This window comes from Bos javanicus, chromosome 13 (genome assembly GCF_032452875.1).
Source record: "Bos javanicus breed banteng chromosome 13, ARS-OSU_banteng_1.0, whole genome shotgun sequence".
NCBI classification, from domain to species: Eukaryota; Metazoa; Chordata; class Mammalia; order Artiodactyla; family Bovidae; genus Bos; species Bos javanicus.
In genome coordinates, this window is record NC_083880.1 from 67,716,164 (window position 1) to 67,729,249 (window position 13,086).

A 13,086-nucleotide genomic window follows, 5' to 3' on the forward strand; every position below is an offset into this window, starting at 1 on the left:
ATATATTTATTTATTTTTGCAACACTTTCTTTTTCTCTTTTTGTCTGTGCTGGGTCTTCATTACTGAGCACAGGCTTTCTCTAGTTGCAGCAAGCCTCTCTAGCTGTGGTGCACAGTCTTCTCACTGCGATGGCTTCTCTTTTTATGGAGCACAGGCTTTACAGCACATGGGCTCAGTAATTGTGATGTATGGGCTTACTGCCCCACAGCATGTAGAATCTTGCCAGACTGCAGATCGAACCCATGTCTCCTGCATGAGAGGCAGAAGAGGAGGGGTAAGATGGATGCTGCTATAGTTGTGAATAAAAATGGACAGTGTATTATAGAATTATACAATGCTATGGAAGAAATCTCTCTTAGAGGGCCAAATCATTTCTGCTGTGGATAGAAGTGGAAAGGAGGATCGGGAAAGGTTTTGTAAGAGAAATGGCATTTAATCTTGAAATGAAAGAAAGGGGGAAACAAGACAAAGAGATAGACTTTGAACGATCAGTGGGAGCCGGCTGGGAAGATGTCCTCATGCAGTGAATACTGTGGGTGGAGATACTGGAGTGCAGAGGTGTTTGGGGCTCAACAGAGTGGTCAGGTAGGATCAAGAGTGGAAAGACAGGGTGAAGTCGAAGTGTGTCTTAAGAGCCACGACTTGGAGGGTGAGGCATGATATTTAAGTGGTCAGGGATAAGAGTCCTTGCAGGTTTTTCTTTCCCTTTTAAGTATAGATTTTTTTGAAGTATAAAATACGTATACTTCCGATATCATAGATCATAACCGTAGCTTGGTAAACCTTCGCAGGTGAATACAGTACTGCCAGCACCCAAATCAAGAAATAGAACATCACTGGCACCCTGGAGGCCCTGTGTCCTCTTCTGGACACTTGCCGTTTCTTCCTGCTTCCGCAAGCATACACACACAAGCATAACTTTTATTCTGTCTTGTAGCATTGTAGATTAGTTCTGCCTATTTTTGAACTCTTACAAAGAAAAAGTAAAGCTTCTTTTGCCCAACACGATACTGGGTGTAGGTTGGGGCCCTGACACAGGTATTTCTTAAAAGTTCCCCAGGTGATCTAGTGTGCAGCTGGGGAATAGTAGACAGAGGGAAAGGACAGCAGAGGAGCGGAGACGGGAGACCTGGAGGGAGAACATACGAGTAGATGGTACCAAGACCCTAGCATAGAGAGAGCAGGACATTCAGCTTGTGAGCAGGGACCTCTCAGGTGTGCATGAAGAAAGAATGATTTAAAAATGGGTGATGTCAAGAAGGACTGGGAGGTTTTTGTTCAGAAGTGTGCCCATTGCTCTACTGTGGAAAAGAGAGGCAAGCACAAAACTGGGCCGAACTTCCATGGTCCGTTTGAGTGAAAGACAGGTCAGGCGGCTAGATTCTCTTACGCCAGCGCCAGCAGGAACCAGGGCATCACCTGGGGAGAGGAGATGCTGATGTAATACTTGGAGAAGCCCAAGAAATACATCCCTGGAACAAAAATGACCTTTGCTGACATTAAAGAGAAGAAAGGGAAGACTTGCTAACTTATCTCAAAAAAGCTACTAATGAGTAATCGTTGGCCACTGTCTTATTTATTATGAAACAGAAATGTCTCATGAATTTTTGTGTGTACTGTATTTAAATTGATCTCATACACTAAAATTCAGATCATGCATGACTGATGGAATGTTTCTGTTGGACAATCCTGATTTCAATAAGATTGGTTTGTGGCTAAATGAATATGATCAGCTTTTTGAATTTTGATAGTAATTCTGGCTCAACACGTATTGTCACTCTCTTCCTCTTCTAAAGCGATGATTGAATGTGAATAAGGAATGTTAACCTTTTCAGGGAGGTGGTGAATGCCTTCTCCAGCCCTTTAGAGGATTGGTTATGTAGATTTCTAGAACTGATTATATTAATATATTAAAATACTGAGACAGTGCCTTCGCTGTCACATAGAACAGAACAAGATTCAGGTATGTTTCAATTAGTCTGTTAAGGGAAGGGTTGAAGAGACACTGACAATGTCCACTTTATCTTTTTGGTCTTAACTATGCCAATTTAATTAAAATTCTCTTATCTAAAATATTGCCTTTTACTTAATGAAAGGCATTTTAGTGTGGTTTATGTGTAGAATCAAATAAAAGAGTATTTAGCACCTAAAAAACAAAACAAAACCCTAGCATATTATTTGTTTCTTAGAGACACAGGAAAAGGGCCGTGTTACATTTCTGAGTGATTATTGGTTATTAATAATAATTATAATAAACCAAGTAACAATAAGTAGTAATTATAAGTGCTACATAAAGGGATCACTTTACACATACTGTTTCATCCTCAGTGGCCCTGTGAGACAGGCACTGTTATTATCTTCATGTTACTGCTGAGGACAGCGTAGAGAGTGGTGAGATGGGGAGTGTAGAACAGAGGTTAATGGCCACATGGTATTAGATGATCTTAGTTTGTTTTGCATTAGTTGGTGTGATTGTTTAGTCAGCTGAGGATAAACTCTGTTAGGATAACAAAGAACCTGAAAATCTCTGTGGCTTAAGAGCACAAAGGTTTCTTTCTTCCTCATACTGTGTGGTCTTTTGGGGTTGATGACCCAAGGTGTGGGTTGCTCACACATGGTCACTGGGACCCAGGATGATGGCGCAGCTCCTGTCGGAGACTTGTGGATCTTGTAGTAGATGACAGGGTCATGAGCTGGCGCTTAAAACTGTGGCCTGGAAGTGACACTTGTCACATTCATTGGTCAAAGCAAATGATGTGGCCAGGTCTGATTGCAGTAGGGTGGCGGTGCGTGGAGTCCTCCCACAGTGATGGGTATCAGACACCTGGATCAGTGATACAGTACAGTGCAACCGTCTGGTCATTGCCCCCAGCAAGGCTTGGCTGCCAGGGGTCACAGCGCACCTGCTGGGGGGCTGAGTCCAGGAAAGCATGTTCTGAAGGGGAGAAAGAACTGGGGTCTGAGGATCCAGCCTGGCAGTGTGGCAGCAAACACAGGGAGTTTCTTTTTTAAGTTTTATTTTAGTATTTTTAATTTTGGGGGAATATTTAATAGGTTCACATGGTTTAAAATTCAAGACACAAAAGGATATAAAAAGAGGAAGATTTCCCTATCTTCTTTTCTTTTAACAGTTAAAAATTATTTTTAATTGGGGGATAATTGCTTTACAATATTGTGTTGGTTTCTGCCATGTATCTACATGGATCAGCGGTAGGCATACGTATGTCCCCTCCCTCCCACCTCCCTGTCCTGTCTTCTGATACTTCTTTTATACAGATGTAATTGATGCTACAGTTTTCTTGGATAGAGATTTTTTTTTATTGGTTTTACACAGAAAGATAATTTTCACAGGAAAACACATATATATACTTCCCCTTTTGAAAATTCAGATGGTAGTGTCTGTACATGTTTTATGCACCTTGTTTATTTTCTTTTTCCACTGAGCGTATCATCCTCTTTTTAGTTGCATAGATTCTACATCATTTATTTTTCCAGTTTCCAGTTGGTAGACATGTAGGTTGTTTCCAGTTTTATGTTCTCACAATGATGCTGTGAGTCAGTTGGCACCTGTCTCAGTTTATACATATACAGGTATACTTATAGAATAAATATAGTAGTTATAAGTTGCTGGGTCAAAGGGCATATGCATTTGAATTTAATTGTTTTTAAGGACCTGTATTGTTTTAGGAGTTTTGTAATGTGGACCATTTTTAAAGTCTTTATTGAGTTTGTTGCAATATTGCTTCTGTTTTATGTTTTGTTTTTTTTTGGCCATGAGTCATGTGGGATCTTAGCTTCCTGACCAGGGATCGAACCTACACCCACTCCATGGGAAAGCAAAGTCTCAACTACTGTACCTCCAGAGAAATTCTAGGAGTTGTATTTTTAAAATAAGTGTTGTATTTTCTGAATAGGGGATCTATTCATGGTACAAAATGCAAAAAAACACAAAGGAATAAATGGTAAACAGTGAATTTTCTAAGCTTTGCTGGTGAAAATGACTAGAGGCTTGTGATTGATTATGTTATTGGCCCAAATACCTGCTCTCCTTGCTGTGGATTATCCTCTTTTTCCTTATTACTCCGTTCCACTTCTCTGAGAGAGTCACAGTTTCCACCTTCTTGGGGAGCTAAATTTGAGTTACAGCATAGGAGAATTGGAAGGACTGAGGAACTGAAGGTCATGGCAAGAATATGAAGCAAGTTTTTGTCAACAAACTATTTTGCTAGATTTATGTAATATCTTTCCTTGGAAAAGTACAGCGTGCCCTAGCACCCTGCACCAGTTTTGAAATTTCACAAACTGTATGTGGAAGCTAGATGATATTTTTTTCCTAGAGCTCTGTCAAAACAGTGGACTGTGAAAACAAGTTCTTTGCTGCAATTTTTGTTAAAGTTTTCAGTGGAGTTCTTCCTAATCCCACTGCTCAAGAAGAAGAACAGATTTGATGACCCTTAAAAAGAGCAGAGAGAACTGAGATGGAATTCCACAGTCTCCCTCTGTGACATCCACTGCCTTTTGATGTCTGCACTATACCTACATTTGCAGCATCTTTGTATTTCCACTTGTCAGCAAACATAAGCAAGCAGAAGTCTGAATCTCAGATATATTGAGAGATTGGCTTCATGGTCAGGTTTATTATCATAGACTTAGTTTTTCTTTGCCTTAACACTACTACTAAGAGATTGACACAAATGAGTGTGTTTTATTTTGGATGGTAGAATTGTGTCCTGGTTATGTAGTTTAAGCGCTGAAGAATTGATGCTTTTGAACTGTGGTGTTGGAGAAGATTCTTTCGAATCCCTTGGACTGCAAGGAGATCCAGCCAGTCCATCCTAAAGGAGATCAGTCCTGGTTGTTCATTGGAAAGACTGATGCTGAAGCGGAAACTCCAATACTTTGGCCACCTCATGCGAAGAATTGACTGATTGGAAAAGACACTGATGCTGGGAGGGATTGGGGGCAGGAGGAGAAGGGGACGACAGGATGAGATGGCTGGATGGCATCACCGACTGACTCAACAGACATGAGTTTGGGTAAACTCCAGGAGTTGGTGATGGACAGGACGGCCTGGCTTGCTGTGATTCATGGGGTTGCAAAGAGTTGGACACGACTGAGCAACTGAACTGAACTATATGTGGGTTTGGTTTGTTGAGCTTCAATCCCAACTGTTAGATTTTTATCTGTGTCCTTGGACAAGTCCTGTGACCTCTTTGTTTCCTCATCTCTTAATTGTTGATGATGCTGGTACCTTCCAAATTGGATTTTTTGCGAGGATTAAACTGGGTTATGCATGCCAGCCAGTTGCTGACACTTAGTGATGTGCTTGGTGAGTCTTAGCCATTATTCTTATAATTGTCTTTCTGCATTTGTGTTGGTTGGGGTGATTGGTAGTATTTTGTATTCACAGTTTTTATGACAAAAACCCTACATTATCTAAAACAATTTGTTCCTTACAGTCATTTTTAAATTATTATTTTTAGCTAATTTTTGAGTATAGGAAAGTTGCAAAAGTAATACAAAATTCCCTTACACCCCTTACATCACTTCCCATACATGATACAGTAATCAAACGTAGAACATTAATAATAGGGAGGGAGAATCCCAGGGACGGGGGACCCTGGTAGGCTGCTGTCTATGGGGTCGCACAGAGTCGGACACGACTGAAGCGGCTTAGCAGCAGCAGCGGCAGCAGCAGCAGCAGACTGTAGGTCTTAACTTAAATCTCATCAATTTTCCCACCAGTGTTCTTTCTCAGAAGATCCAGATTCTTGCATTGGATTTAGTTGTTATTTCTCCCTGGTCTCCTGCAGTCTGTGAGAGTTCCTCAGTCTTTCTTCATCTTTTATGATCATGACATTTTTGAAGAGTACTGGGCATTTATTTTATAGAGTGTTCCTCAGTCTGGGTTTATGTGATGTTTTCTCATGATTAGAATGAGCTTGGATTTTTGGCAAGAATCCCATAGAAATGATGTGTCCTTATTGGTGCCTTCTATCAAGAGAGCTGAAATGTTAAAGTCTCATCTGGTGAGGTTTATTTGATCACTTTGTTAAGGTCCCAGGTTTCACCTGTAAAGTTTTTCTCTTTGTAGTTGTAAGTATCTTGGAGGAGATATTTTTAACCTGCAGACATGCTGCTCCTTTCACACTGTCACCCGCTGGTCGTAGCAGCCCTCAGCGGACCTTGTCTGCAGCACTTACTCAGGTGTTTGCCTAGGGATGACTTTACTCCCTTTCCCTTCTGCCTTTATTAAGTGACATCTCCGGTAAGGAAGAACTGTCCTTTCTCCTTTGTTTGTTTGTTTATCCAGTTATTTTTGTATATCAGTATGAACTCATGGTGATTTATTTTGTTGTATGGGTTAAAACCCAATGCTATAATTATTTATTGTGTTGGTCAAAATGGTCCAGCTTTGGTCATTAGGAGCTCCTTGAATTTGGCTCCTGTGTTCTTTCTAAAAGACTCCATTCATTTTTGAACACTTCCTTACTTTCTAGTAACAGAAAGTGTTTCATGCTCATCTTTTATTTTTCCTGCACTAACCTTGGGGTCAGCCACCTCTCCAAGGAGCCCTGATTCCTCTTGTTGGGAAATGCTGTTTAAAAATCAGTATTTTGGTGCTAGAGTGCTCACTGTTACACAGGTGTCTTTGCTATAAGTCTCAGTGGGCAGACTCAGTGGGCAGACTTAGGACTTCCTTAATTATGTACATATATTATGTATATATATAATATGTATTAAATATATATAATATACTTATTAAAGTGAAGTGAAAGTGAAAGTCACTCAGTTGTGTCCTACTCTTTGTGACCCCATGGACTATACAGTCCACCGAATTCTCCAGGCCAGAATACTGGAGTGGGTAACCTTTCCCTTCTCCAGGGGATCTTCCCAACCCAGGAATTGAACTAAGGTCTCCTGCGTTGCAGGTGGATTCTTTACCATGTGGGTCAGGAAGATCCTGCATTGCAGGCGGATTCTTTGCCAACTGAGCTATCAGGGAAGTATTAGATTCCTACGTAAAAACACTTATTATATATCTGTGCCAATCTGTGTGTATGTTAAAAATCACAAATTTATGCTGATACTTCATGGATTCCAATCCAACGGCATAGAACTCATTCTAGCCTTTCCTTATCTGTAACTCTTCTTCCATAGTGAGAAACTCCATTCTCATTGTCTGCAGTGTATTTATTATTTCTTAAACTCTCAGTTCAGTTCAGTAGCTCAGTCACGTCCAACTCTTTGCAACCCCATGGACTGCAACACGCCAGGCTTCCCCATCATCACCAACTCCCGGAGCTTGCTCAGACTCATGTCTGTCGAGTCAGTGATGCCATCCAACCGTCTCATCCGCTGTCGTCCCCTTCTCCTCCCGCCCTCAGTCTTTCCAGCATCCGGGTCTTTTCCATTGAGTCAGTTGTTTGCGTCAGGTGGCCCAACTGTAGTGAACACATAAAATAGCTCCAGAATTGCTAGCCCGTACCCCTAACATTTACTAACTAGATTATAGCACTGAGGTACTGTTCTTTTTGTCTTTGACTTTCATCAAGGTTCTGTTTTCCAATATCCTGGGTTGATTTTCTTCTCTACCCTCTCCAGGGTGGTCAGTCAGTTATTTGTAATACAGATAGGGTCATTTGTTAGTGTTTGCATTTCTTTTTGGTTTCCCTTGACATCTGGTTGCTTTTCTCGTGTATTTGTTTGGGTATTTGAAAAGTACATGCAACATGACTCTAGTTCTGAGAGTCAGAGCTGCACACACAGGTCAGCTCAGAGCATTGCCGCTCTTTGTCTCTGCTCCCCTGTTTCAGTTTCTCCCTTTCTCCACCCCTTTCCTACCAACCCTCCTCAGAAAACCATTCTCTTTAATTTCTAGTTTGCCCTTCCTTTATTAGTCTTTTGAACAAACAAGCAGATACATGTAACAGTATTTTTAATCTTTTTGTTTCTGTTATAGAAGTAATATATGTATTTATTGTAAAATAATTTAGACACTACAAAAACATGTTAAAAATGCATATAATCAAATAACTAAGAAATAAGTATATGTGGCAAATAAATAAATAAATTAGATAATCTAATTTAATGTTTATTAAATATTAATATTAAATATTAGATATTAATGTATAATATCTAGTGGAATACTTGCATGTATTTAAAATCTAATTTTTTGCAATGACATGTTTTATTGGTCTTTTTAAAAATCATAATTGTTTTCATTTACTCTGGTTAAAATGTTTTGTACGGATGATATTCATTGAACTGTCTATGTATGTACTTTAAAATTCTTTGTTCTACAGATTTAGCAGGGTTTTGAGGGACCCATGGATAGTTCTTTTATTCCTTGAGGCAGCTGAAGAATGGGACATTTTATAAGACGGGGGAGTTAGAATGTTGAATTTATTATACATGTGCTATGAACTTAAAGTGAATGACCTCACATTTCCAAACCTCAGATCCCTCATTTGCAAAATAATTTTTAAAATATCTGCTGAAACAAGAACCATCTGTTATTTCCTTTGTCAGTAATTTTAACCCAGGGTCATCCTGGGGTAGATTGTTTCTGGTGAAGTGGTATCAGGTGTGTGCTGAAACATGCTTTTATTTGCAGTACCTGGCAGAAGCTGGCTGGACGGCTGAAGGAAGAGTGGTGGGAGTCACCCAGCCCCGGAGAGTGGCTGCTGTTACAGTGAGTTTCCTTTTTGCTGGAAAGACTCTGCCTGTGTCTTCTATTTTAGTGACTTATTTTTTTCTTCTTTCCTACAAACTCCAGATGAATATGACACTGCTCCTCAAGAATTTAATTCTTCAGCTTAAAAAGAACTATGGTCTGATTATTTTTGTAAAATTGATACCTGTACATCATGAATTTTTATGTAATAATAAAGTACTAAAGTCAAACAGAAAAAGGAATTAGGGGAAAAAACCCCAAATCTCACCACATAGCAAACACAGTGTGAATATTTGGGAACATCATTTTAAGCTTCATTTTCTGTTTAGATAAATAGTTGGCTGCTGCTGCTGCTGCTAAGTCGCTTCAGTCGTGTTGACTCTGTGCGACCCCATAGAAGGCAGCCCACCAGGCTCTGCCGTCCCTGGGATTCTCCGGGCAAGAACACTGGAGTGGGTAGAGGATAGAAATAATTTTGTAAAAATGGGCTTGTAGCCATATATTTGTTTTTGCTGAATTTAACAAAAGAAGAAACTGCATTGAAATAGGAACTTTGGAGTACTGAACTTTGGGTAAGTATTTGTTCAGCACAAGAGAATTTATTAAAGCTTGAAAGCGAAGAAAAAGGATTACAGAAAGCTTTAGAAGGTTACTTATTTTTGGAACTATGTTATAGGTAGTTGCCTATTATAAGAGTAAATTAGCACGCTTATTCTTTCCACCTTTCTTTCCTCCATTTGTGATAAATTCCGAACTATAATTTTAATTTCAAGATTATAAGTACATGTTCTTTTCTATAATCATAACTCCCACAGGTATTTAACTTCAATTCTAGTTTAATAATTGCTAATTATTTTCCATGGTTTTGCCAACCTTGAATTGCTCATTTCACTTTTTTTTTTTTTTTTTGCACTTCTTGATTGGCTGAATTGTATATGCCTGAGAATGTCTGAATGTGGTCTTTGTTGATATAAAATTCTTGATTTGCACTCTGTAAGAGCCCTGTAGACCCTGCCTTTTGGCCTAAAGCATCACTGTATAGAAGTAATTTGAGGTCCAGCAGAGCCCCCCTCACCTTCCAAGCTTGCTTTTTCTGCTTGAATGCTTGTAGTACTGCTGTTTCATTGGGATATGTCTTAATTCTGATTGTTCTCATTTGTTCTTAAATGTGGAAGAACTTTTAATCTTCATGTTAAATCACTTTATATCAGGGCAGGTTTTCTTCTGTTATATCTCGGCATACTTTCCTGTTGCATTTATTTTTTTTCTCTTTTCTAGGAGCACCAATTAAGTGTATATTAGATTGCCTTTGTAATATTTATCACTATCTCTGGGCTCATCGCCTTTCCAGTTTCTTTTGTGATATTTCTTCAAGCCTGTCCACAATGTTCATGATTGCTTTTAGTCAGACTTATTTGATTTTGTTTTCTTTGCATCTCTACCTGGGTCTCACATACACTTCTTTGAATGCATTTTGTTTTTCCTCTACTAGAGAAGTGAATATTTAAAATGGGAGGTGATATTACAATACATGACAAATTTTAAAAACTGATAATATAAAAAGCAAAACCCTGATATCACCAACATTAAAAAAAAAAAAAAACACCCAGAAAATAACATAGTATTTTTGTTAATTAACAGTCTGACCCATTTCTGTAAATCTTTCTTCCTGCAATTTTTGGCTCTGTCCCCACTGAGCCCCTCTTTATTCCCTCAGTGAGAGCAGAGCAGTGTCTCAGTGTCTCTCTCGTGTGGGTGATTCACATGTGCTTTATGGTGTTGGTACTGCACTGACACTAGAGAAGCTCCTTTAGCTTTGTAACTGACATTTGTAGCATTGTGTAAATTAGGGGGATTGTCTTCAGGTTTGGGAGAAGCCTCTCGGTAGTTTCTTTCAGGTCCAGGCTGTGAGATCTGGAGGATGTCCACAGGTTGATTTTTCTGACCTGTCCCTTTGAGACCTTGTTTCTCCTCGACTCTGCTGTCACTTTGTCTCGTCTTTAAGCTGTTTTAGCTTAAGCTTGTGATTTCTTTGAAACTGGATTTCTTTGGCTGAATTCTGTCTCTCTGAGTAATACTTCTTTAATTTATTTTTTCTTTTAAATGTGAATATTTATTTTTGGCTGTCCTGGGTCTTTGTTGCTGTGCGGGCTCTTCTCTGGTTGTGACGAGTGGGGGCCGCTCTCTGTTGCAGTGCATGAGCTTCTCATGGAAGTTGCCTCGCCTGTTGCTGAGCATGGGGTCCAGGGTGTGTGGGCTTCAGTGGTTGCAGCACACAGGCTGAGTAGTTGGGCTCCAGGGCTTACTTCTTTTGTGGCACATGGCATTTTCCCAGACCAGGGATCCATCCCATATCCCCTGCATTGGCAGTTGGATTCCTGTCCACCGTGTCACCAGGGAAGTCCCCAAAATGCCTTTATTTTGACATCTCTACCTGGACAAGAAATTAATTCTATCTCCTTGCGTTAGTTTTCTTCTGTATTAAGTTTTAATTACTTCATTATTCTTTCCCCCCAAAGTTCACTTTCTACTTGTCTTCTAGTTAGGCATCATCGATGAACATTTTCCAAGTTCTTCTGTGTATGTAAAAATGGAAGTAGTGGTTTGGCAACTTGACTGCTGCGTTAGATTTAACCTTTGATGTCATGAAAGATGATTCACTTACTTAAAACATTCGAGCAATTTTTTCTGTTTGTAGTTTGGAATCCCAGCTCTTAATCAGTTTGCATTTTTCCTCCAAATTTGTAGCCATGGATAATTTCCATGAAACCACATGCTTTCTCTTAAAGGACAAAAAGTATATAAATTAGCCTAGTAGTATTAATAGAGCTGTCAAGTTTGAAATGCTCCATCTCCACAAGTACTTTGTGTGCAGACCAGAATCTGAAAACGATGTCAGAGCCGAAGAACAGATGGCACAAGCCACTGCCTGATCTCAGTGAGAGGCAGCTCCTTAATGAGCATTTCACTGGACTCCTGGTCTGGGTTTGACTTCACGACCAGGCCCCCCCCCGCCTGGGCCTGTGATTCAGGACAAGTGCTAAGCTTGTCTTTTTTCAGTTTCTTGCTTTGTAAAAAAAGAGGGTCTCTGGCCCACCCAATGGACTGTATGCATGTTTAATAAGATACATTTTGTGAAAGCTTGGAGCACAGCACCTTCACATAGGAGGTGCTCGGTCATTGGTGGTTGGCCTTTCTTTTCTTTTTTACAAGTCTTCATTGAATTTGTTATAGTATTGCTTCTGTTCTGTGATTTGTTTTTTTGGCCGAGAGGCACGTGGGGTCTTAGCTCCCGGACTAGGGATTGAACCCACACTCTCTGTGTTGGAATACAAAGTCTTAACCACTGGATCGCCAGGGAAGTGTCCCTGGTTTTCTTTTGACCTCCTTTTTCCTATATCTGTTTCTATCAGTATTTATCCTGTCTAATTGTTGAGCTTATTGGGAATAGAACTTATACAGTAGAGGTAAAAAAAAAAAAAAATCACTAAAAAAGCCCATAGAATATGGCTTTCCAGATGTCTAGTGGTATGACCATACAGAAAATTTCTAAAAAGGAACTTGAAAATAAAATCCATTTTATAGCAAATGTATACAAATAGTAAATAAATGTTTGACTTCATAAAATGATCACATTTTTATGGAGAGGTTGGTTCCCTTATGCTCACTCTTACAAGCTGGTTTTCCCCATAAGCTCCAGTATCTGTATGCACACACTCTCTGTGCCAGTTTTTAAGATTTACAGTTTAATGATCTGTAGGGTGGGAATTGAAACAATAACAATAACAAAACTGTCCTGGTGAAATACTGGTTATCGGGAGCTGTAACCTCCAGAGGTAGAGCAGTGTAGGATGAATTTCTGGTTTCATAAGATGTTTTGAAAGATTCTGTGGTGCACACCAGCTGCTTGATGACAGGTTCTGTCTTGGCCTCTGAGATCTGTAATTTCAAGTCACTGGGCAGAGCCACTTTCTGATCCTCATCTGCTCTTTAGTTTCTTAAACACTGATGGTCAGATAACGCCCAGTGTGCTTGGCTTGCAGCACTGGGTGCAGAGCCTCTGGACTCCTGGACCTGGGGCTGCTGCAGCCCAATGGCTGATGCAGCCCAATGGCTGATGCTGAAAGCTCTGCCTCAGACACGCCTTGTGTCAGCTTGTGATCCAAACTCAGGACCTGTGAAAGGAGGAGACAAGACCCCTGGGGGTTGGTTGGTAGGCCAGGTCCCCGGGAAAGCTCTATAATTTTGCTTCCCTTTGGGTCTTTTTTAGTTAGATAGTTTACATAATGAGCATTAACCCTTTATTTTCTTTCAAGGTGAACTAAGTTCTAAGTGTTATTGCTCTTCTGCTTTTATATTTATTCATTTTATCAGATAGTTTTTTAAATTTATTTTTTTTAAGTATCCA

General features: G+C 39.8%; 1 protein-coding gene and 1 pseudogene across 1 annotated transcript in view; both read left to right on the forward strand.

Annotated features, from left to right (window-relative positions):
* On the forward strand, positions 1–8,051 carry LOC133259722 (cytochrome c-like; annotated as a pseudogene).
* The window catches only part of DHX35 (DEAH-box helicase 35), a 76,792-nt gene that overhangs the window by 16,391 nt on the left and 47,315 nt on the right, over positions 1–13,086 (forward strand). The window contains exon 4 of the mRNA XM_061437570.1: positions 8,619–8,696. Coding sequence (XP_061293554.1) covers positions 8,619–8,696 — 78 coding nt within the window. The remainder of the gene's footprint in view (positions 1–8,618; positions 8,697–13,086) is intronic.